This window comes from Paramormyrops kingsleyae, chromosome 23 (genome assembly GCF_048594095.1).
Source record: "Paramormyrops kingsleyae isolate MSU_618 chromosome 23, PKINGS_0.4, whole genome shotgun sequence".
Classification (NCBI taxonomy): Eukaryota; Metazoa; Chordata; class Actinopteri; order Osteoglossiformes; family Mormyridae; genus Paramormyrops; species Paramormyrops kingsleyae.
In genome coordinates this window covers 2,565,036-2,590,759 of record NC_132819.1, presented here as the reverse complement: position 1 = coordinate 2,590,759, position 25,724 = coordinate 2,565,036, and the positions used below count along the sequence as shown (strand labels likewise).

Here is a 25,724-nt window from a genome sequence, read left to right as displayed (position 1 = left end):
TTTGTCACATTTATCCCTTATGTTTGTTGCTTTATTTCTGGCAGTATTTGCCTTAGAATATTTCACTGTGTCAATAAATACAATGGCACTGTCATAATGGGACATAAAGGGGAGACAGTATTAAGGAGACCAAAATTTGAAAAAACTTAAGTCGACAGCTTTGTAAAACCATACTATCTTTTGACACAATATGAATTATTCCATTAAAAATACATATTATATATTCAGATTAGCATCTTTAAATCAAACACTGAAACTTAAATCACTGACAAACAGAGCAAATATGTACAATTAATTTCAAAAGCACAGAGATTGCATAATAGGAACAATTTTCACAATTTTAAGGCATCAGGATTTATCAGAACCAAGGAGATGAAAAACCATGAATACAGGTGTCAGTGTGTGCAGGAATGTTGTATAAACAGACATTCTGGGAGGCCTGAATATTCTCTCATCCGGCTGTGTGGTTATGTACTGTACACACAACAGGGCACGTCAAACCTGTTTTTGGAACAACAGTAGGGTCTCACTCTGCTAATCGCCAACTTCAATTAATGTCCATAAAATGTTTATCCATTAAATGAACACTGGTGGTGCCTCTTTTACTGAGCAATTTCCATATAAATCGATAGCTTGTCAGCCTAATAGAAGCATTACGAGATGAATTTCCTTTGGATTAGCTTCCTTTGGTGTGGTGATCGTGTTGAAGCTCAGTCACTGACTGACTGAAAATTTAACAGTAAAGTGCTCAGAAGTAAAGCCAGTAAATTTGTGACCTATTAGGACTGGACTGTCCCATAACATCCTTACCGCTAGCCAGGTTCACACCCTCCTTCAGTATAGCTTTCCATGTGAGTGTGTGTCTCCCTCCCAGCATATCACCACAGCAGTCGTGTCAAACCGCCAGTGTGCATCCCGAACCCCCCAGCAAACAGGAACTGCCACTGAACAGAGAACAGCATGGAGACACCAAGCGACCGCCACCTACCGTTTTCAGGACTAACCAAACAAATGTGAATAAATAGGCCAATTAGTAGAAAAACATACAAAACTTTCCTTGTGTCAAGTTCATTCTAACCAATGTATCTGAAGTGGTGATATATTGGGCTGATAATAGGCTTCATACTGCAGACCATTACATCTCAAAGCAACATTCCAGTGCCGACAAGCAGGATGGGGAACCAAGATGTTACACACAAATTTCTTTTGAATTAATGTCTTCTGTAGAAAGCTGAATGCCTTCTGCAATGTCCTCACACACACCTAATGCTTAAGTTCACATCCCAGAGCCTCAGAGTGTGAGAAATCAGTGCCATGTGGCGAGTTCTCAGCCTAGTGAAGCCTGGTGCCAATGCACAGGAAATACTAGGCGTGACTAATGCCAGGCACTGCCCACCTGTCACAGAACAAGCAGTACAAAAACATATTTGAACATTATGTGGAATTAAAATTATACAATATAGTGTTTCCAAAGCTATTTGACCACAGCATCTACGAAATACCCAAGAGAACAGAGGTTGCCCAGGGGAACCTGCGCTGGTCCTGACTTAGCAGCTGCTGTTCTGTAGGTGGGGCTCGATCAGAGTGGAGGGGAGGTTGGATGTGCTGAAGAAGCCGTCCTCAGCGTCATCCTCGGAGCTCAGGGTCGAGTCCAGAGTGGGCCTGCGCAACTGCTGGGCCTTCCGTCTGAAAACAGATGACACAGTCTGTTCAGCGTGTGCACGCCCGCACACATGCTTGTACTTACATCTTTATGAGGACTCATTCATTTCTTAAATCATTTCTTAATCATTTCATTTCTCATCCCCTAATCCCAGCTTTGACATCCGTAACCCATACCAAGCCATAACCTTAACCATAAATAATCAAACTAAATACAAAAGTTTTGACCCGTTTGGTTTTTTCACTGATCACAGATTTTTATAAAATTGTTATATTTGTGGGGGACCAGAAAAATGTCCCCACAAGGTAAAAATTACAGGTTTTTAAAACACAATGTGGGGAAATCTGGTCCCCACAATATAATTATAAAAGCGCCATACTCAATGCATGCCATGCATACACACACACACAGACAGCTGCCTTTCAAGGTCTTGAACCATTAGAGTAAACTCCCCCTCTTCCTGGGCCAGCAGGCAGAATGATACTGACCTAAGCTCCGCCTCCAGGGCAGACACACGGGCCTGCAGCGCATCCTTCTGCTCCAGGTGCTCCTCTGCATCCCTTAAACCCTTCCTGCGCAGCCCTTCAAGACGTTCCACCTCACCCTCACTCTCATCAACCTGCCGCTTCAGCGCTTTCACACGTAGAGCCATCTGCAGGGTGCCAGAGGGAGCAGAGTGTGAGAGAGTGTGTGCATATGTGTGCGTGTATATGTATGTGCGCGTATATTATGCAAATGTTCAGGGGCCTTTAGTACTGTTCAAGGCGCAGTGGCATTACATGTAACTGCATTCAAACACATGGACACACCATGAAAAGGCTGCACTGCATCCCCCAGGTCTCACTCGCCAAGCTCTAACAGCCCCCTGACCCATGTGCGGCCCTGAGCTCATGGCACACTTTCACCTGCTCCTTCTGCTCGGCGTGCCGGTTCCTCTCCTCATCCAGGGTGATATTCACCTCCTTCAGCCTCCTTTCCAAGCGGCGCTGCGCTGACTGTATGCTGCTCTTCTCCCTAACAGCAACCATTTTGATCGGTCAGGTTGCTTGATTAGAACTCAACCTTGTTGAGTTGAAAGACTGTACCAGGATACTATCTTAGGAGGGGTAAGACATGCGGACGCAGGCTGAAAAATCCCCACAAATACATCTAAACAAGCATACAGTATGAGTGTATCCATGTGTGACTGAGAAAGGGAGCGCCAGCACCTTTCCTCACTGTGCAGCCTGCCCTCCAGCTCCTGGATTCTGCTTTCTAGCTGGGAAACCCCAGAAGTGGGGCGTGGTTGGTCTCTCAGCTCCTCCACTTGACCTTTCAGGTCCTTCAGCTGAGGCACATGCAAGAGTGGTCTCCATACCACACCATGCTTGTAAACACTGACAGCAGTCACCTCTCAAAACCATCATCTGCCATGAAGATCTTACAGAAATCACACCTGCCCGTTTACGTCATTTTAAAATGAAATTGATTTAAGTGAGAAAGGTGGACAGGAGCTGCAGTGATACTGAAAATTACTGCTCTGACATGCAGGTCCTGTGAGTAAAGTAGGAAAGCTGATGGTTTGCACCTGTCTATCCAAAGCTCCCTTGTCTAGTTCCAGGTCTTGCTTGAAGGACCTCTCCTGCATCAGCTCCGACCGCAACTGCTCCACCTGCGTGTAAAGGGCTGGGCACATGAGACACAGGGAACAGGCCAGAGGCTCCTCCCCTTGCGAAGAGTGGGCGGAGCCCGGGTACCCACCTGGTCACGGCTGCGGGTTACTCGCTCGCTGAGCAGCTCCACGCTGCTCTTCTCTTCATCAAGCTCCAGCTCCAGGGTCTTTACCTTGTCCTGCAACACAGGCAGCCTGGCCATCAGAGACACCGCCATGCTTAAACCCTACAGGTGGGTAGATTTTATCGTGCATGCAATGCCATGAATTTTGCTACTCATGCTATGCATACAAGATGATTTGGTAAAATTATACCCAATGTCAGAATTGCACGCGTCATGCTATATGCTAACAGTTAGGTAGTTGTGATCTCCCTAGCTACAAGTCAATTTATGCAAGGGGTCAAATTGCAAGAACTTATAGCAAACAGTCCAAGTTAACATGATAATAACCTGTAGCTACAGGTACTAGTATGTTACTCTGTGTTTTAAGCAGTTAGATAATCAAGCAAAATGTGCTGCTCAGGGAGTTTTTTAATGTTAGTTAACAGATAAACAGAAGAAAACAGAAGAAACTGCTGTAACCTTTATCGGCCCTTATATTATCTGCAGTGGAAAGTAATAGTGAGGAGTTTAATTCCATTTTAGTCTTATTCCATCCTTCTACACTCAGTGACAAAAAGTTAAGCACCCAGACAGAATGGTAGAAATGAAATGAATCTGTAAGTAGTGTAAGATCATGCAACTCTATCACAATGAATATGATATCAGATCAAAATGGAAAACAGAGTTGCCAGTAAGGACATACTGCTGGTCCAACATCAGTAGGGTGTGGCACCCCCCGGGCCTGAATTCATGTGGTGATACTGTGCGGAAGGGAGTCGTACAACCATTGTATCCTCTCCTGTGGTGGTTGTAACTGGCCCTTGAAATCTTGTAGATTGGCACTGGGTTCGAGTTAAGGTCCGAGCTGATCCCACACATGTTCAATTGGGGTAAGATCGGGGGACCTGGCTGGCCACAGGAGGATCTCTATGGACTGCCTGCGTCAGGTTGACACCTGTGCCGTGTGTACTCTGGCGTTGTCTTGTTGAAACGCCGTACCAGGATACTGTCTTAGGAGGAGTAAGACATGCAGACGCAGGATGTCACTGACGTAGCGCTGTGCGATCAGGGTCCCCCCACTCACTCCCAGAGGTGACCTGAAGTCATACCCTATGGCTCCCCACACCATGATGCCAGGAGTAATGCCAGTGTCTCTCTCCACAACATTGGCAGGATTGGTCCTCTCCCCTCGACGCTACCATATGCACACACAGTGGTCAGCCGTGGTAATGCAGATCCGAGATTCATCATTGAGCATGGTACGACATCATTCATCATCAGTCCATGCCTCCCGGTTACGGCACCACTCCAAACGCTGCCGTCTCTGCGCTGGTGTTAACGGCAGCCTATGCATGGGATGGTGAACCTTTAGTCCAGCTGATGCCAGTCAAGACACGGTGCGGGGTGACAGAGGGTGTTGTAGAGAGTCCAATACCTGGCAGGTGCAGATGTCATGGGGTTCTGTAATGCTTGTCGCACAATATGACAATCCTCCCTAAGTGTGGTTTGTCTTGGGTGACTAGAAGCTTCACAATGTGTGTGGCTGCCCTCATGTGCCCATTGGTTCCAACATCAGGTGACTGACACCTGCATGCCCCACTTGTTGGACAATTGTACAATACGACCAGCTGGCCTCAAGCAAACCCAAAATGCGACCCCTATCGAACTGTCAAGTGCTGGTAATGCTGTCTACTGCATCTACAAGGCATCCTCTGTCTGGTGACTAGACGTGCCAACTCCTTGCAAATTGAATAATTTACATACACATCATTGGTCTGCACATGTACCAAATTACATCCAAATTGGACTATTACTTTTGTCACTAAGTGTATCATTTCATTGACCTGTATGTTAGTTGCTTCTCTGTCTTTAGTTTTATTTTGATATGTGAGGCACTTTGAGCTGCATTCCTTGTATGAAGTGCTATATAAATATCCATCCATCCATTATCTCCCGCTTATCCGAGGTCTGGTCGCGGGGGCAGCAGTCTCAGCAGGGAAACCCAGACTTCCCTCTCCCCGGCCACTTCATCCAGCTCCTCTGGGGCAAATCCCGAGACATTCTCAGGCCAGCCAAGAGAGATAGTCCCTCCAGCGTGTCCTGGGTCTTCCCCGGGGCCTCCTCCCAGTGGGACATGCCCGGAACACCTCACCAGGGAAAGCATCCAGGAGGCATCCTAATCAGATGCCCGAGTCACCTCATCTGACTCCTCTCAATGCGGAGGAGCAGCGGCTCTACTCCGAGTACCTCCCGAATGACCGAGCTCCTTACCCTCTCTCTAAGGGAGAGCCCAGCCACCCTGCGGAGGAAACTCATTTCGGCCGCTTGCACTTGCGATCTCGTTCTTTCGGTCACTACCCACAGCTTGTGACCATAGGTGAGGGTAGGAACGTAGATCGACTGGTAAATCGAGAGCTTCACCTTTTGGCTCAGCTCCTTCTTTACCATGACAGACCGATGCAGTGCCCGTATCACTGCAGACGCCGCACCGATCCGCCTGTCGATCTCCCGCTCCATCGTCCCCCCACTCGTGAACAAGACCCCGAGAAACTTAAACTCCTCCACTTGGGGAAGGATCCCATCCCCGACCCAGAGAGAGCATTCTACCCTTTTCCGACTGAGGACCAAGGTCTCAGATTTGGAGGTGCTGATTCTCATCCCAGCCGCTTCACACTCGGCTGCGAACTGTCCCAGTGAGAGCTGAAGGTCATGGTCTGATGAGGCCAACAGGACCACATCATCTGCAAAAAGCAGAGACCTAATCCTGAGGTCACCAAACCGGACACCCTCAACGCCCTGGCTGCGCCTAGAAATTCTGTCCATAAAAACTATGAACAGAATCGGTGACAAAGGGCAGCCCTGACGGAGTCCAACCCTCACCGGAAACAAGTCCGACTTATTGCTGCCCATGAGGACCAGACTCTGGCACTGGTCATACAGGGACCGAACAGCCCTTAAAAGGAAGCCCGGCACCCCATACTCCTGGAGCACCCCCCACAGGACTCCCCGAGGGACACGGTCGAATGCCTTCTCCAAGTCCACAAAACACATGTAGGCTGGTTGGGCAAACTCCCATGAACCCTCCAGAACCCTGCGGAGAGTATAGAGCTGGTCCACTGTTCCACAGCCGGGACGAAAACCACACTGCTCCTCCTGAATCCGAGGTTCAACAATCCGGCGGACCCTCCTCTCCAGAACCCCCGAATAGACCTTACCAGGGAGGCTGAGGAGTGTGATCCCCCTATAGTTGGAGCACACCCTCTGGTCCCCCTTCTTAAAAAGGGGGACCACCACCCCGGTCTGCCAGTCCAGAGGCAGTGCCCCCGATGTCCACGCGATGCTGCAGATGCGTGTCAACCAGGACAGCCCCACAGCATCCAGAGCCTTAAGGAACTCCGGGTGGATCTCATCCACCCCCAGGGCTCGGCCACCGAGGAGCTTTTTAACCACCTCAGTGACCTCCGCCCCCAAGATAGGGGAGTCCACACCCAAGTCCCCATACTCTGCTTCCACATTGGAAGGCGTGTCGGTGGGATTGAGGAGGTCTTCGAAGTACTCCTTCTACTGACCCAAAACGTCCCAGGTTGAGGTCAGCAGCACCCCATCCCCACCATAAACAGTGTTGATGTTGCACCGCTTTCCCACCCGGAGCCGCTGGATGGTGGACCAGAATCGCCTCCAAGCCGTCTGGAAGTCGTTTTCCCTGGCCTCACCAAACAGATGTTCCCAGCAGACCCGCACTATACTCTTGGGCCTGCCAGGCCTGGCCGGCTTCCTCCCCCACCAGCGGAGCCAACCCACCACCAGGTAGTGATCAGTTGACAGCTCCGCCCCTCTCTTCACCCAAGTGTCCAAGACATGCGGCCGCAAGTCCGATGACACGACTACAAAGTCGATCATTGAACTGCGGCCTAGGGTGTCATAGTGCCAAGTGCACATATGAACACCCTTATGCCTGAACATGGTGTTCATTATGGACATTCCGTGACGAGCACAGAAGTCCAACAACAGAACAACACTCGGGTTCAGATTGGGGGGGGGGGGCGTTTCTCCCAATCACGCCACTCCAGGTCTCACTGTCATTGCCCACGTGAGCATTGAAGTCCCTCAGCAGAATGAGTGCTCTCCAACACCCCTTCCAGGGACTCTAAAAAGGGTGGGTACTCTGAACTGCTGCTCGGCGCATAAGCGCAAACAACAGTCAGAACCCGTCCCCCCACCCAAAGGCGAAGGGAGGCTACCCTCTCATCCACTGCGGTAAACCCCAAGGTACAGACGCCCAGCCAGGGGGCAATAAGTATGCCCAGCCCCACTCGGCGCCTCTCCCCGCAGGCAACTCCAGAGTGGAAGAGGGTCCAACTCCCTTCAAGGAGACTGGTTCCAGAGCCCAAGCCGTGCGTCGAGGTGAGCCCGACTATGTCTAGCCAGAACTTCACAACCTCGTGCACCAGCTTAGGCTCCTTTCCCATCAGAGATGTGACATTCCATGTCCCAAGAGCTAGCTTCTGCAGCCGAGGATCGGACCGCCAAGGTCCCCGCCTTTGGCCACTGCCCAGCTCACAACGCACCCGACCCCTATGGCTGTTGAGCCCATTGGAGGGGGGACCCACGTGCCTTGTTCGGGCTGTGCCCGACCAGGCCCCATGGGTATAGGCCTGGCCACCAGGCGCTCGCCATTGAGCCCCACCCCCAGGCCTGGCTCCGGGGGGGGGGGCCTGGTGACCCGTGTTTCCATCATGTTTTTCTTCATAAGGGGTCTTTTGAGCCGCACTTCGTCTGGTTCCTCACCCAGGACCTGTTTGCCTTGGGTGACCCTACCAGGGGCATAAAGCCCCGGGCAACTTAGCTCCTGGGATCACTAGAACACGCAAACCACCACGATAAGGTGTCGGCTCCAGGAGGGGCATATAATATTATTTATTATTATTGATTAGAAGAGAGATACTTCAGTTTTGCATGGTTCCCCCCCCCCATTTGTCAGAGCAGCACCCTTTCAGAATCCATATAACAAATCATATCCATACTGATCCTCCTCTCCCCCTCAGCCCCCAATACTCTCCTTACACACTTTTTTCACAATGCAGGTTTGAAGAAAAAAATAAAATGATGCGATCTGAACAGCATGTACACTATACATGTGTGCATGTGTGTGTCAATCACATCATCGACGTCATGTCTGTGTTCCGTACTTGGGCACGATTAGTGAACACATTGTATCCATACCGCGCCCGAATCCGACTAACTGTGCTCTAGCACACCGCTCCAAGCAGGGCAGGGCGAACTGCACCTGCGCATGGTACAGCGCCATCACACTAGTCAAAAGAACTGGAACAATCTTGGGCACAGTATGGATCGGTTAGTGTGAGTGCATCTAAGTGACACTGCTCATGTTCCTGGAAGTTTGCATAAGACCCAAATACTTTATAAAAAAAGGGTTACTCTGTTAACAAGATGAAGTGTTACACAGCTGTCTTTTCCTTCCTCTGCTGCCACCTAGTGCTGCTGCTTCAATATTGGGACAATTAGTCTCTAAATGAAATCAAGTGTAGATCTTCTTACATATAACACTTTTGTGAAGTGGAAATAAAACCCATTACTTTGAGTTATTGTGCTAGCAAGTGTCTAAGACTGGACTCAACCATGTATTCCCTGACTGGGGAAAACAAATATTAAAAAACTGCATGTCTTCATTCTCTACTTCAAGCTGAATAGACTGAAGCTTTCAAGTGCAAGAAAGGGCAGGGACATCTTCATACACAAGATCCTGGCTACTGATCGACAATGTTATTCATCAATAATAATCCAAATCACACTCAAACCTCCACCCCCCTCACCTCTAGGCCTCTCACTTCCCTGGCCCTCTCAGACAGGGAGGCCCTCTCTGCATCCAGCTCCTCCTCCAGATGTTTGAGGCGGTTGCTGAGAAGCTGTTTATCCAGCAGGGCACTGTCCCTCTCCTCACTGCATACCAGAAGCTCCTTCTTCAGCCGAGACACCTGGAGAACCCAGAGGACACCCCTCACTTACTGGTTCTCTGAGATTACAGAAAACATCACACACTAGGACAAGGGTGTCAAACTGCAGTCCTGGGGGGCCGGAGCCCTGTGTAGCTTAGTTCTTCCCTGTTCCACCACAACTGATTCCGCTCAAGAGCTGCATGGTAATTAGCACAAGGAGTTGAATCAGGTGTGTTAAATGAGGGGAAACCCAAAAATGTGCAGGACTCCGCCCCCCCAGGACTGCAGTTTGACACCTGTGCTCTAGGAGGTAGTTAAACCCATGACCAACAAGGGCTGAGTCTCCCTTAGCCCCAAAAGCATGTGACTGATCCAAATATACTGAAACTCAATGCATCCTTCCTTGTAGGAACCAAACTGGCTGTAGGGAATTTCAAAGCTCACACAGGGACCTGGGAGCATACCACTGCTTCCAGGTAAAAGACACTGGAACTGCCCAGGTAGCACGGCCCGCTTCCCCACCTCCTCCTGCAGGCTCCTCAGGGAGGCCTGCGCCCGCTGCTGCTCGGCCAGCCGCTCCTTGGCTTGCCGCTGGGCTTCCAGCTGCTCCCGTCGCGAGCGCTCTCGCAGCTCCTCCAGCTGCACTTGCAGGCCCTGCACGCCCTGCCTGGAGTCCATACTCAGCTGCTCCATCTGGGGGGGAAGAGGTGGAACCATGATCTGTAAGTTGTAGGTGTTATTTATAGAAGCTTCCTCACAGGGACAACAGTTTGTAGGGTTGTAGGGAGGCAGGCAGATACCTCCTTGTTGAGCTTCTCGAGTGCTCTGTCCAGGAGCCTCTTCTGCTCTTCCAGGTCCCCCTTGCCCCGGCGTAGTGCCTCCCTCTCACGTTCACGCTCCTCGAGCCGACGGTTCAGCTCCTCGCGCTCCTGGCTCAGCCGCGCTGCCCCGCGCCGCGCCTCCTCCAGCTGGGTCCGAAGGCTCTGGTTCTGCTCCTCCAGGGCCTGCTCAGCCTCTGAGTTCAAGCACACGCTAGACTGGAGCTGCGTCTGGGGCCGCATGCCAGTGAGCCAGTGTGCCAGAGCGAGAGAGAGTGAGAGTGAGTGCATGTGCAAGTGCTCTCACAACCCAAAAGACCCACAAAGTTCACCTGCCAAAAGACCCCAGGTTTCACTCTTAACTTCTATAGTTTCAGGTCCATAAACAGGGGCAGTCTGCAGGGATGACATCACCTCACCTCCAGGCGGCTGAGCCTCTCCCTGAGCCGGCTGTTAGTCTCCACCACTGCTTGCTGGGCTTCCTTCTGGGCAAGCAGCTCCTTTTGTGCAGCACCCAGCTGCTCCCTATGGGCCTGCAGCTCCCGCTCGCTCTCCACCAGGCCGTCCTTCAGGCGGCCCGTCTCCATGCGCACGGCGCCCAGCTCCTGCGGCTCTGGGGGCTGGTCCACATAAACCAAAATGAAAACCGTGAGAGGAGAGCTTATAAACGCAGCCTCAGAGGCTTCCTGTTGGCCATGCTGAGGTCATACCTGCTTAACCCTCTCCAGGGCTTTTGCCAGCTCCTTTTTGTCCCTCTGTAACTGGTCCCTCAGCCTGTCCATCTCAGCCCTCACCTCAGACTGCTCAGCTTCCAGCTTTGTACAGTTTTTCTTCAATGAGATGAGCTCTGCTTTAGTCTTCTCCAGATCTTCCTGCTTCTTCTCTAGCTCCAGGTGGGCCTGCTTGAGGCTGGCCTGCAGGTCCTGAGACAGGGAGCCCAGGGTGGAACATGGAGAATGAATAATATCAACATCTCAGCTGCTCAGGGCTGTCCTGCAGAGTCAAGACAAGCTGACCTGATAAACAGCTAGAGCTGAGAGTGTGACCATTACTCAGTGCTGCAAACATCACTGCTGGCTCACACACCTCTTCGTTTTGCAATGTTGTTCCAAACTTTGTTAGAATACTTTCTTCTTGGGTAAACTAGGTGAAATATGCAAAAAACTAAGTGTGAATAAATTGGGGGTGAGAGTGTGCAGTGTGGGATGCAGCTGTATGCACTCCTGCTTATACAGACAGGCCTGTATACACGGGGCTGTTCAGCCAATTTGCTTTTGCATTATTCCACTGCGCCTGCATGTCAGTTAGTGTCACGCATGTGTGCACATTACCGAGTTCTGCGTTTGCATGCTTGGCCCTGGAATCTGTTTCTTCATGGCCACTAGTCTGTCTTGCAGGTCCTTCAGCTCCTCCTCAAACTCATCCTTCTCCAGCTGAGCCCTCATGAGCCTAGATATCACCAGCACACAGTTAACGCCGTTCAGCCATTTACTACTGCACTAAGCCCAGGCACTCGCAGTGGTTACCTTCATGTCTTCACTTATTACCGATAATCTAAGGGCGGCATACTTCACTGTACAGATATTGTGGGAGGGTGTCAATAATAAAAAATAAAAATAAAAACGCAAGCTAGAGGCATGTGGCAGATTGACAGTGGCTGCTTGTGGAAATACAGGGCAGATGAAGTATTGCCAAGCACTGCAAATCTCTCAGTACTTGGTCTGTATAGACAGCATAGACATTGATAAGTAGATAGTTCACCCAGGTAGTGGACCCAAGTGGTGTAAAATACAATAATATACATATATAATTTTTTTTTTAATTAAATCCCAGAAACATACTAGCATGATAAATATGACACATCAGTGTGTTAGATGTGACCATGGCAGCTACTCACTCTTGTTTGGTGCCAAGCAGTTCATCCCTGGTGGAGTCAAACTGCGCCCTCCAGTGGTCAGTCTCACCTCTGCAGGCATCTTGCTGCTGCTGCAGGGACAGCACTGTGGCGTTGACCCGCTGACGCTCAGTCTCGATGCTCAGCTGTGACTGAGGGGGTTGTGATTAGGGGAGGGGGGGGGGGCAGTACTAAAAGTCAAGGATGCTTTGCATAGAAATTTGCCTGTGGTCCTTCAGCAGAAGCACACCCAGGAAGTGCACTGGGTACTCGCCTCCGTTCCCACAGACTGGCAGACACACGCAGCCATGGTGATCAGCGTGCGCCTGAGGCTGCCGCACGTGTCCGTATGTGGGCATGTACCTGTGTGACCTCCTCCATGCTTCTCCTCAGCTTCTCCATGTCCTGGCTGTACTCTTCCCTCAGGGCCTCCATCTCCTGGTCATGTGTGGCCACCTCATCCTTCAGCACCCCCTTCAGGGCGGTCAGTTCGCGCTCTCGCTGCCGCAGCGTCTCTTCCTGACGCTGCCGCAGGGCCGCCGCCTCCGCCAGCTCTGCCTGCAGCGACATCACGTCCTGCCGATGCAGGGAAAAGGCAGCACCTTGCATCTTCAGACTAAAGAAACAACCTGACGCTGATTTCAGATCATGCAGGAAGCCATCTCTCCCCATTCACATCCACGTTTAGAAAGTCTTACCCTCTATGTCACTGCCGTCACCAACGTAATGAAAAGCTCTCATGTTTTTTGGTAATGATGCAAGTTAATTATGATTTAAGGATTCTGAAGTATAAGCTTGTTTACAGATGCTGCATGAATAGTTATGTTGCAAAGTTTAGCAAAGCCCAATTAACATAAATTCACAGCCATTTGGAAGACGTGGGACTGGGATCTTGCATCCCCATGAGCCACAGGCACTATCCAGCCCCATGAGGACACTGGTTTGTGACCAGCCACCCTCCCCAGAACCTCCCACATTCATGCACCGCCCCCCCCCCCAACAGACAACCAGTTTGTGGGCTTTAAGCTCCCTGGTCTCAGTAGAAGCTACGGTCTCCCCACTTTACATATTCAAAGTATCACGTTACCGTGGCAGCGGCAGTGGAACATGGCCAGGCAGCATGTGTGCATGTGCTTACATACCGTTCTCAGCGAGTCCGTCTGGGTCGTTCCCTCAGACAGCTGCCGCAGCTCCTCCTGCAGCTGAGCACGCTGGTCCTCCAGGACGCGGGCGCGAGCCTCAGCCTCCTCCCTGTCCATCCGGAGCGGAGTCAGCCTGGGGGGGGGGGAAGCGGGGCACCTTCAGCATCCCTCTGTCACATGGTCACAACTCCACCCCCCACCCCAGGCCTCCCGTCCCTCACTCAGTTTGGGCTTCCTGGAGCTCAGCCTTCATCTTGTCCAACTGCCCCTGCAGTCGCAAGTTCTTCCCAAGAAAGTCCTCCAGCTCTGCCTTGAGGAACTGATCACCACCACCCTTCTGGCTCTGGCGGGCATGACAATTCCCATCAGTCATCTTACAGTGGAACAGTTCTTCAGAGTAAGATGGGTAAGAGTAAAATATCATCCTGCATCAACCAGTGCACTGGATGTGCCGGAGACCAGCTACAGTCATACAAATCTACTGCCCACTTCCTAGTTACAGACACACTGCAGTATACCCTAGCACAGCACACTGTCCTCTCTCTCATGGAGAAGACCTGCTAGTGCAGGACGACATTACCCACCCCCCATTGGATTAGGATTAATAAATAATTAAACACAGAACAGGCAAAACACACACACAGGTAAGTAGGGCTGGACGAAATGGATCAAAAACCACATCTAGATTTTTTTTAGGCAGAATAGCGTTTCACGAGATACAGCTCAGTATCCACCTCAGTGTCCTAGAGGCATTCAAATAAAGGCGCTTTGAGCAGGAACACGCTGATGTCGAAACAACATACCTTTGGGCTCAACGTCTTTTCAAAAAGAAAGTCGACTTTGCACTTGAGGGATGCATCACTTTCATTGGTCCTGAGAGAGAGACCGACAGACAGAAAGAGAGAGAGAGAGAGAGAGAGAGGAGGACACCTGTGAACAAGGTCAAGCTAAGCTGGAAGCAACCATTGTCAACAGAAAAATTAAGTCACTATGCCACTGACATTTTAACACAAACTTAAAGACTAAGTTAAGACATAGATTCTTAACTCCTTAACAATACTTAATGAATGTGCTTGGTCACGCAGGGGATCATGCCTGGGGGGGACGCCAGTGCTGACTGCTGTGCACTTTGCCAAGGTGCAGCTTATGATAAAGGCTAACTGTCAATGTGAACCACACAGCCCAAATGCAGCATCAGAAACAGGCTTCAGTTTACCCTTCTTTTAAGATATTGTAGATGGCTTGTTTCCGTTGGTCCTCCTCGCTGTTCGTCTCTGCACTTTGTCCCTGATCCCTCAGGAGGTCAGGAGTGGCCTTCATGCAAAACAAGGCCAAAGGTCATGCAGAGCAGAAATTTAAGCAGGAACACAGGTATTCTGCACCTATTGCTCACTCACTCACCTGCATCTCACTTGCAACCAGCTGTACTTGTTTGAACTCGGGTCTATTTGGAGACCAGCAGGCAGGCCTAGAAGAGGCGGCCTTTGACCTGGAGAGGGAGCCTGACCTCCGCCCCAGGCTGCTGACAGAGGAGGCAGAGGAGGCGGAAGGCAGGGAACCGTATGGATTTGGAGCAGGAAGAGACACCGAGCAGGACAAGGAGGCATCCGACTCACTGCTGCTAGAGACCAGGCTGGAAGGAGACTTGCGGCTGTCCGCAGGGCCCTGCTCTCCAGTGCGCCACTTAGTGCTGTTGCTACGGCCACCACCATCAAACTTACTGATGAGCCTGTCGACCGGGCTGATGGAGTTTGTGTCGACAGCTGGGGTGGGGTCTTCAAAAAAGTGGACCGGAGGTGGTGGTTCTGGGAAGGAATCTGCCAACAGAGGATGGCTCTCGCTCTTTTCGCTGTCCTCTCTATTGTACTTCTGCTCTGCCTCCACCACAGCCCCCCCACTCAGGTTCCCGCTGCTTCCAGAGCGGCCATCCCCTGGGGGCCTGCTCAGTGGAACCCCTTGGACCTCCCCCTCCAGCAGGGAGTCCTGAGAACGGCCCCGGCGCAGGAGCTGGCCCTCCCCTTTTGACACGTATGGGTTCAGGTTCTCCTCCTCTACCCCGGGGCTCAGGGGCGGGGCCTTCAGCTGGACCCCATATGAGTCTGCCCTCTCGCCCTCCTTCAGGACCACGTAGGGCTGTCCGGACACCCCCTGCACTCTGACGGCCACCCCGTACTTAGAGGTGGTGCTGCTGGGACTGTTGCCCTTGCTCCTGCCTCCCTGATACACCCCTCCAGTTTCATGCAGGTCCTTGATGAAGCGGATCTGGACACCATAGTCCAGCGGTGCCTTCCTGTCTGCAGAGAGAGAGCTCATCCCTGCACAGGATGTCCAGGTAGAAGAGGACCTGCAGGACGACAAGAGGAAAACAGCCCATTTATAACCTGATAAAGGATATTAAGCATCCAGAAGCTAGGAAGTCAAAAATAAAACATGGTGCGCAGAGGGCGACGTGTCACTCTGTCAGGAGACTGAACTTCACCCCGATCCAGAGGGGGTCACATTCAGAGGAGCACATCCATCTTACCCTGCATTTACATCTGGACCCTGCGGGATCCTGCAGCAGCACACTGAAGTGTGAAAGATAAGTTGGAAGGTTTTATGTCACCGTGCAAATATCTTATTGCAGGTTAATATTAGAAAAACAAGCATATGGATTACACATTACTTTCATGTTCATATATTCTCATGTTAAAATTGTTTATGGCTTTTGAAAAAATTTCAGTTTGACTGATTTACTTATGCATTAACTGAATGCCAGAACAGTAATTTAGCTCGTGAATTTTCAATAAATGTTGTGAATAAGATTAAACTGATGCTTTTACACTAAAATTCAATCATGCAGTATATCCAACTGTAATCAGATCAAAAAAAATCTGCAGACGTACTTGAAACACTAACATCTCTTTACAGCTCAGTAGCATCTCTCACACACACAAACAAAATAACACCCCATGAACTGAGCACAGCCCACAGCAGTACTGGTCCTCCAGGCCCTTTCTGACCGACTAACCGGCCCCCACCACACCTCTGAGAATGAGCTGTCACTCCGCCTGCGTGGGCTGCAATGCACCATCTATTACTGCACATAGACCAACTCTCTCTCCCTCTCTCTCGACACCCTTGAAGGGGCACTTTCGACAGCAGGGTTACAGGCAGTAAGAAAGATTTCCTTGTTCCATTTTACTTCCTCATTTTTTGTGTATCCAGTGTAGGAATGTAACATGGGCTCTTTGAAGATAAAGGGCACCAGAGTGAAACTGGAGACATATGGGTGTAGCAGCTCAGGGGGTGGGGGGGGCTAAATCAGCACTGAACACCACTGATAACCACAGGAGGGGGGTCACCTCAGGTACACCATACTGCCGGGGGGGTTGTACTGAATACTGTAGCTACAGCATATGGTCACTTGATCTCAAAATATTTTTACATTTTCACCAAATTCCCACAGTTAGACCCGTGCAGTTAGCTGTACTCCTCCAGCATCAATTCAGCTGCTCCATCAGACTCAGTAACTTCGTCAGGCGAAATCTCTCTCACCTTCTCACCAGCCATCAGACATTGTACATCAGACATCTGCACATGCATTTTCGAGCCTGTGTGCACCGCATTACATTTTATGGCACTGTCAGATCCACCATGACATTTCACTGTAGATGATATGGTTTACTGTAACAAACTACTGTACAGTGATTGATGTCATGTTTAACAAGCATGGGTGTTAATGATTCTGCTGATTGGAAAAAAAATAAAAATAGTTCTCTTTGCTTGTCGTTTTTAAGTGTTCACTCTGATTTCAGAAGTCACTCTCGTCATCTATATCCAGTTCTTGGATCAACACCATTACCTAAATATCCCATATCTGAAATATTAGTGTATATTTCCACCGGTTTAAATTGCAGCTCTCCAGCAACATGGCATTTTAGTATAGCTTTCATAGGCTTAATTTTCATTTAGCTTTTTTTTTTTTTTTTTTTTTTTTTAAGCATTTTGCTAGATTTTTCATTTATAAATATATTAATAGAGTTAAAGATCCTGCTTGTTTTCTCTTCCTAGTTTTTTTTGTTTAACAAAGCTGTACAGCTTTGTTAATTTCCAGAAGGGACACTTTTTATGCTTCCATAAAAAAATGGTTTCAAGCTTCAGCTATAACAAAGTGCTTATTCAACCAAAATAATCCATTTAAGGGTCCTTCTAATGGAAAATAATTGATTAAATATCCTACACTATGATACCATGATATTTCCAGAGATTATCATACGGTCAGTATGTCATGCCCAGGTAACCCTAATGCCATTGGTATATGAATCTTGACGGAAGCTACAGTCTACAATTTGGGGGGGGGGGCTCCTTGACCTTTGCATGGTGTCTGCGCCTGTGCTAGTCTCTGGATCGGGACCCACATAAATGGCCAAACTTAGTCTATTGCTAGGAGTATTAGAAACAAAATTAATGACTTAGAGGCTTTAATTTCTTCAGACAATTACGACATTATAGGAATAACTGAAACATGGATGAGTGACAATGATGGTGATGAATATAATATATATGGTTATACGTTGTTCCGTAGAGACCGGATAAGCAAGAAGGGAGGTGGTGTTGCAGTATACGTAAAAGAAAACTTGCAGGCAAGGGATCTCACTGATAAAAATAAAAATTCAGAAGCTGTATGGATCAAACTTGATGCTAAAGATTCAAATGGCCTAATTGTCGGGGTTTGTTATAGAGCACCTAATGTAGCTGTAGAGGAAAGCAGAATGTTATATGATGATATCAGGATTATGAGTAATAAAAATGATGTGGTGGTTATGGGTGATTTTAATTTACCTGGGATACAGTGGGACACAGTCTCTGGCTCTTCTGTAAATGAACTTGAGATGGTGGAATTAGTACAGGATTGTTTTTTTACTCAGTTTGTTAATACTCCTACCAGGGGAGAAGCCCTTCTTGATCTTGTTTTCTGTAATAACCAGGATAGGATTGGAAAATTAGAGGTTTTAGACCCATTGTACGGTAGTGATCATAACATGGTTAAATTCGAGGTTAATTTTAGTGTCCGAAGAGCAAAGTCAAAATTAAAAGTATACAATGTTAGGAAGGCTAACTTTAATGGTATGAGACGGAAATTAGAAACTGTAAACTGGACAGAGTTAAATAGCAAAACAGTTGAAGAGGCATGGGAATTTTTCAAAAGCACATTGTTGCAAGTGCAAGAGGACATAATACCTGTTTCCAGCAAAACTAAATCTAGGAAATGACAACCAAGGTGGTTTACTAAGGAAATTAAGAATAAAGTCAGGAGGAAAAGGGCTCTGTTCCACAATTGGAAAATAACTAATGATTTCAAAATTAAGCAGGAGTATCTAAGTCTACAGGCAGAGTTAAAAAATGACATTAGGCTATTCAAGAGGGATGTAGAAAGAAAAATTGCATTGGAGGCTAAGCATGACAGTAAAGGTTTCTTCCAATATTTTAACTCCAAGAGAGCACTAAAAGCTGAAATCACTAATTTGCAGGATAGTAAGGGACTTATAATCAGAGCTAGATAAGATTTTAACAACTCTGAGCTATTAGTTAAGTTCTCCCCAAACGAGCTTGATGGGCCGAATGGCCTCCTCTCGTTTGTAAATTTCTTATGTTCTTATGTTCTTATAATTGAAAACTATATTGATATTGTAAATGAGTTTAATGATTATTTTTCAAGGGTGTTCACAATAGAGAACACAAGTAACTTACCACCAATTAATACAAATACAGCATCGTCTATGACCAATATATGTATAACTGAGGTTGATGTGATACTAAGCCTAGCTAAACTCAAAATAAATAAATTGCAGGGGCCTGATGGCATCTTACCTATAGTCTTAAAAGAGATGAGGGATATTATTATCCAACCTTTAACTTTAATATTCCAGAAATCGTTATCTGCGGGTGTGGTACCATCAGATTGGAAGCATGCTAATATAACACCCATATTCAAAAAAGGGGATAGAAGTAATCCAGCAAACTATAGGCCAATCAGTTTAACTAGCATTACTGGAAAAATAATGGAAGCTATAATTCAAGTGAAAATGGTAGATTACCTAGATGCAAATAACATTATAAAGGATAGCCAACATGGATTTGGGAGAGGTAGATCCTGCTTAACGAATCTACTTGAGTTCTTTGAGGAAGCTACAAGTGAAATTGATCACAAAAAGGCCTATGATGTGATTTACTTAGATTTCCAGAAGGCCTTTGATGTTGTCCCCCACAAATGGTTCTTGCTAAAGCTTAAAGCTGCAGGGATTTTAGGAACTGTGGCAGCTTGGATCGAAAACTGGCTAAACTGACAGGAAGCAGCGAGTAGTTATTAGAGGCACAATGTCACAGTGGGCCTCCGTTCATAGTGGGGTACCGCAGGGTTCAATTTTAGGACCACTATTGTTCCTAATTTACATTAATGATATTGACACAAATACATACAGTAAACTGGTTAAATTTGCAGACGACACCAAGGTGGGCGGTGTAGCAGATACTGATCTAGCAGCAGAGAGGCTTCAACGGGATCTGGATTTAATTAGCGAATGGGCTGATACTTGGCAGGTGAAATTTAACACAGATAAATGTAAGGTAATCCATGCAATGAGCAGAAATATAAAGTACTGGCGAGAGTGGGACATGGAAGCACTTTATACCTCAAGAAGGACATTGCTGCCTTAGAAAAGGTGCAACGAAGAGCTACGAGAATGATTCCTGGTCTTAGAAGAATGTCTTATGAGGAGAGGTTAGCAGAACTGAATCTGTTTAGCCTTGAGCAAAGGAGACTAAGGGGGGATATGATTCAGGTCTATAAGATTCTAACGGGTCTGGATGCTGTTCAGCCAAATGACTATTTCAATATTAGTCTAAATACTAGAACTCGTGGCCATAAGTGGAAATTAGCGGGAGAACATTTTAAAACAAATTTGAGGAAGCACTTCTTTACACAGCGTGTAGTTAGAGTATGGAATAGTCTTCCTGCTAGTGTAGTGGAAGCTAAAACCATGGGTTCCTTTAAATCAGAGCTAGATAAGATTTTAACAACTCTGAGCTATTAGTTAAGTTCTCCCCAAACGAGCTTGATGGGCCGAATGGCCTCCTCTTGTTTGTAAATTTCTTATGTTCTTATTCCAAAGCTAGCTCACCCTAAGGCCCAGGGATGGTGGAGCACCGCCTGCTGGAATGGGTCCCTGCATGTTCAATAAAGGCCCACAGTTCATTACCCACCGCTGCTCTGGGTAAATCATTGACTACACACAACATGTTTGCTTAGTAGAGTTTACTTTATAGCTGGCTGTTCTACACTGGTGCCCCACATGCACTGGACACAACCCAGCTACCAGCAGGCCATGGGGGGTGGGGGACCTCACCCACATGTCAAAGAGAAAAGAACAGACCAGACCCTTGCTTACATTCATCATCACTCAACCACAGGGAGCAAACAGTAATGCCAACATTCTACAACATCCATGTCTCAAGGTAAAGAGTCATTTTACTGCAAAATCTTCATGTTACAACTTATATTTCACACATAGACATCCAGCTATAGCCAAGTACATCCTTCCATTCATTTCCACACCCACTTGTTCTATGCAGGGTCATAGGGGTTTAGAACCTATCCTGGAGATTACGGGCACAAGGCAGGGAACAACCCAGGATGGGGCGCCAACCCATCACAGGACACAAGGCAGGGAACAACCCAGGATGGCGCCCCAACCCATCACTGGGCAGACTCTCACACCACTCACTCACACCTACAGAAAATTTGGCAACTCCAATTCCTGACATCATGTTTTTTGGACTGTGGGGGTAAACTGGAATACCCGGAGGAAACCCCACGATAACTGGGAGAACACGCAAACTCCACACACATGAAGCCACAGTGGAGACAGTGGAGACTCTGACCCTTAGCCAAATACAGAATTTTAAAAGAGTACAGGTCTACTTAATTTTCCAGTTTTTTTAAATAAAGCTAAACAGGAGGAGTACTTTGTGATTCACTAAATGACTAACAAAATCTAAACTAATTCTGAGGCTTAACCCTTTCAGGCTCAAATTGAGTTTTTGTTGCTAAAGGACAACCAAGACCTGCAGTGGTACTTTTGAGTAAAAAAAACTCATAAAATATGTATCTGGGGTAGTAATAAGGTAGTTAGTTTTTAACTGTTGCAAATCAGCAACGCCTGCCTTGAGAGGGTTAAATTGTAACAGCATTTTACTAAATGTTTTGTGCTGGTCTGCCTTGGGTAGTTTTAGTTATGAGACCATCAGTTTGAGATCAAAAGCAAATGTTTCACCTTTTAATTTCAAATGAAGGTTTAGTGATGGATTGAGCTGGTATTGGGGTAGCATCCTACATGTGACTCTTCCAGCATTTCAGAAAGGCATGAGGGGGGGGTGGTCTCAGAGTCTGTATTAAACATTAGTATACTACTATACTTTCCTATTTAACCAAAAATGCCAGACATTCAGGCTATTCTTCATAACTATGATCTCTTTCCACAGCACAGTATATTAGCTCGTATTAAAATGTGCATTTAACTTTTGTAGGTTTAATTATATGGATAGATTACAAATGGGCCAATTCTGGACATAGCAGGCAATGCAATGAGAAGGGAATTTTGGATAGAGGAGGCAAGTCTCAAGATGCAAGTGAATCCTGAAGAAAGGAAGCAAGCAAGCACAACACCAGCAGCAGAAGCGAGTAACAGCTGAAAACTTTCTATGAAGGGCCTTCATATTTCTGGAGGTATTTTGCTGTGCACATTCAGTGTATGTATGACTGCCAGCACACATGGGGAGGGGAGGGGGGGCATTCCTGATCCTATTGTCGACATGATGCAGAGCAGAAAACAAGGGCAGCTATGCTAGGAACTCACTCTCACCATACCAACCTGGCTGCATGCTCCACCTCCGAGTCTCTGTCATGGTACATGAGCTCTCGGTACAACTGGTTCAGCCATTTGACCTTCATAAACAGTGCGATCGTTTAGTGGAATTTCTGCCGCAAGGGAGGAATGTTTACATAAACACCAAACAAAGATGAACGATTGAAATCATAGATTAAATGACCAGAGCAGGAAGCCTTGCCAAGTAATTGAGAAATTGTTAACTAGCCTGACACACAGTATATCTGAGGCACCCCACAGAAATCGTTCACATGTTTATGTGCAAAAGCCCCAAACAGCAGCAGTGCGGTCAGAAGACTGGAACTCCTGCATGCACAGGAAGACTAGAAAAACTAGAACTCCCATCTGTAATGCGAGAATGTTTGTTGGAATACGAGACAAGCTGGTTTATTCAGGCAGGAGCCATCCCTAGACAGCCCGGCCTGGTTTAGCATTGCAAACCTGCACCCTCACCAGCTGTTGCCGCTAACCTGCTGCTGACACCCCCTTCCCCACCATTCACCTATTGGTGTTGTTGCTGCTGCCACTAGCGCTAACATGCTACGGCTATCACTAAGCTTCCATGGTGCAATGTTAACTTGTTAATGCAGTCAACCTGCTGTGATTCCAGTCGTCATTAATGCAGTAACCTATCCTCCTGTGTGGCTGCATAAAGTTAGACCGGCTCTCCCCAAAGCTCAGGATCTATGATCCATTATGATTAAACTTCAAACTGCACAAATAAGAATTTTAATAAGAGAAAATACTGAAAGGGGTATTCCTTAAATCTTCTAGTTCTCCAATTCTGAAAGGTTAAAACACGACAACAGAACAAGCTGAAAGGCTGGGACCTAAGACCAGGGTGTGGCGCTTAGGGTAAGCGAGCTCCATTCACACCTGACCTCATTTCTCTGAGCCCCCATGCACAGACATTTTCAGGCCCTGTCCCTTTCCTGAACCAACCGAAACTCTCACATGAGGATTGATTATAAAGTACCCAAAGCCCATGCACTGCTCCTAAATGCAAAGTAATGCCAACCAAAGATGACTTCCTGTAATCATTCATGATTAATCAATAAACAGCAGATTTAGCCCATACCTCTGTGTTGACATTGCAAGGTGTTCCTACTAAGCCCATACTAAAAATCTACATTATAGGAAGGGTACCACTTATATCCATAAAACTGTATTTGACACAGCCAAAAAAAAAACATCAGGCAGACCACTACATAGCAAGTTCCCCTCAACAATCTTTGACTCCTTAATGGAAAAAAAAGAAAAAAATATGGAAAAGCGTTACTGTTTGTACATTTGTATGTTTTTCCAAGATGTACTTTCAGATTAATTTGTGATAGACAGTCATACCTACAAGATCATGTTAAATCAGAGACCAATTCACTAAAACCAGTAAAAGGCTTCAACTACAGAAAGGATCGAAAGTGTTTCACTATATTTAGAGCTTCCAAAAAAACAGACTTGAATTGTCCCCTAGCTGGAAATCTGTAAATATCAGTTACCAGATAGAGATACTTTATTAATTCCGAAGGAAATTTAGGCATAATAGCTCAAAAACACAATGATAGACACAGAATACACACAATAATAGAATAAAGCAGAAAATTTAATGTGGTGTAATGGCCATAGTAATTCATCTTGCAACTTAGACCATCTGCAGTTAGACAATCAGCTACTTCAGTTTAATCAATAAAACAAAGATTAAAAGTACAGGATATTAAGTAACTTAATTTTACCGACCCGACACAAGCTGCTGGATATATTTACAAACGGAGAACTTCCTCACGTTCCGTACCTTTGAGGTTACCCAAGTTTCTGGTTTTCAATACTAAGGCGCGAATACTCAGTAAATACACAACTATTAAAAATGTGAAAGTGCTAAAGCAGAGTTGATGATCACCCTTTAGTATGTTTACGAACCCTGTAACATCGGAAAGTGACCTGATTGTGTCCGTAAGTAATAACATATTGCGCTCGTTAAACGGCATTAAAGTATAGCGGAAATTAATATATAACCGGCACCACATTTCGCACACCGAAAACGAGGCTGATTATACAACACAAACAGGATAATAGTGCCGTTACGGCAACTACAATTAAACAGCATCGAGGGAGTACGTACGTGCTGGGAAAAGGAAACGAAAACTAACAGAGGCAACGAAAGATGTTCATGGAAACGAGATTAACATACGTAATGAAATATTCAACATGTAGGTTTGTACTTGCATGAAGAAAATGAACATAGCCTAAGAGGGCTCTTGACACCCACGGGTTTAAGATTAAAGCCACAGGTGTTGCACCTGCTCTTTGTTTCAAGATGGGCTGGCCATTGTAATTCAACGATAAACTCAATCAGCAGTATGTGAGCCTTCCAGTGCAGAGACGGAATAATTGCGAATTTACAAACAAATGAAGGCAGAATTGAAACAGTGCCGACACGTCACTGTACCTGTTTATTACTTACAAATCGCTTATCTGTAGATCCAAAGGCTGTTAACTTTCAAAATCAAGTTAAAGTCCTTCTTCTCTCAAACTACACTTCGAATCGTACTCAAGGTTGTATTAGAAAACATACAAGTTAATATAATAGCTGGCAGCCGGCAGCTCGTATTTCACAGTGACGGCAGAATTAAATTCACTATGCGGATGCAACCTGTTACTTCGCGACGGCTGGACTTCAGTCCTGCCCACGTCACTCCCTCATTGGCTGAGAGGACCAGGGGGCGGAACAACAGGCTGCAGAGTCCTTCTTCAAACTGGCCGGAATAGGACTCTGACAAGCAGACGCTGCTCTCTCGGTTACCTTTTTGGCTGTCAATCAATCCAATACATTCGCCAAAACAAACCAACAGCAGAACACTGGCTACTTCTCAAAAAAGGGTTTTGAAACAATTTCCCCCCCTTATCATTACAATGCAACTGGGAAAATGAAGATAGGAGTTTAAAAATAAACTTAATTTTCCTGAGATAAACCGCAAAGGGCAGTATGTAACTCTCTGGCATAGGATTCATGATTCAGAAGGTCATTTGTTCAAATCCCGTGGTTGGTAGTTGCAATACTGTTGGGCTCTGAACCTCAATTGCTGTATGGCAGGTGTAGGTAACCTTGACCCCGGAGTGCTGCTATCCAGCCAGTTTTCCATCTTCTGTGATGAGTTACTATCTCCCTGAGATCATGTGTGATTCATCAAGGAACAGGTAGGATACAAACCCTGCTGGATACCAGCACTGCAGGATCAGATCTGCTCTCCACTGCTCTAGAGACTGGCCAAGGGCATAGGCTAAGCATACAAAGTACTTCCACAGTATTGGTAGGGATATGTCCCTATTGTCCAAACACAAATCTACACTAGGGTGACCACCTAATCCATGTCAGGAGGGACACTATGAGCTACTTCAGCTTTTACGAACTACTTTAAAGCTGAAAGGGTTCTGTGCTCTGCTAAAATGTTTGGTTAGTTCCTAGATTGAAAGACTCATCCAGCTGTTTCGCATTAACATTACTGACACATATGCATGATTATAGGAGACTGACCAATCAGCACACGGCAAGAACCCAGTGCTTAAGTGAAAT

At 47.0% G+C, this 25,724-nt stretch overlaps 1 protein-coding gene across 3 annotated transcripts; it reads right to left on the bottom strand.

Annotated features, from left to right (window-relative positions):
• On the bottom strand, positions 1-24,988 carry LOC111858210 (cingulin-like). Of its 3 annotated transcripts, none has more exons than XM_023839773.2 (20): positions 24,600-24,988; positions 14,631-15,573; positions 14,446-14,543; positions 14,033-14,102; positions 13,451-13,572; positions 13,230-13,362; positions 12,451-12,663; positions 12,091-12,239; positions 11,525-11,642; positions 10,904-11,116; positions 10,613-10,813; positions 10,176-10,424; positions 9,898-10,068; positions 9,253-9,414; positions 3,404-3,493; positions 3,231-3,314; positions 2,872-2,990; positions 2,569-2,677; positions 2,152-2,315; positions 1-1,686 (listed from the first exon to the last, which is right to left on the bottom strand). In XM_023839773.2, the coding sequence occupies exons 2-20, from the start codon at positions 15,540-15,542 to the stop codon at positions 1,548-1,550; spliced, it is 3,516 nt and encodes a 1,171-aa protein (XP_023695541.2). In that variant the 5' UTR covers positions 15,543-15,573; positions 24,600-24,988; the 3' UTR covers positions 1-1,547. The 3 variants fall into 3 exon arrangements, with proteins under 3 accessions (XP_023695541.2, XP_023695540.2, XP_072561652.1); XM_023839772.2 differs by having other exon boundaries at positions 24,615-24,987; XM_072705551.1 differs by lacking the exon at positions 24,600-24,988 and adding an exon at positions 24,273-24,576.
• Between the last annotated feature and the right edge of the window lie 736 nt (positions 24,989-25,724).

Bases quoted from the DNA above. Each gene is read 5' to 3' on its own strand.
- LOC111858210 (XM_023839773.2), bottom strand. From the start codon at position 15,542: ATGAGCTCTCTCTCTGCAGACAGGAAGGCACCGCTGGACTATGGTGTC. The intron at 13,573-14,032 runs GTATGTTGTTTC...CATGCCCGCCAG, and splicing joins AAAAGACGTTGAGCCCAAAG to AGCCAGAAGGGTGGTGGTGA. The intron at 10,425-10,612 runs GTGAGGTGATGT...ATGCGGCCCCAG, and splicing joins AGAGGCTCAGCCGCCTGGAG to ACGCAGCTCCAGTCTAGCGT.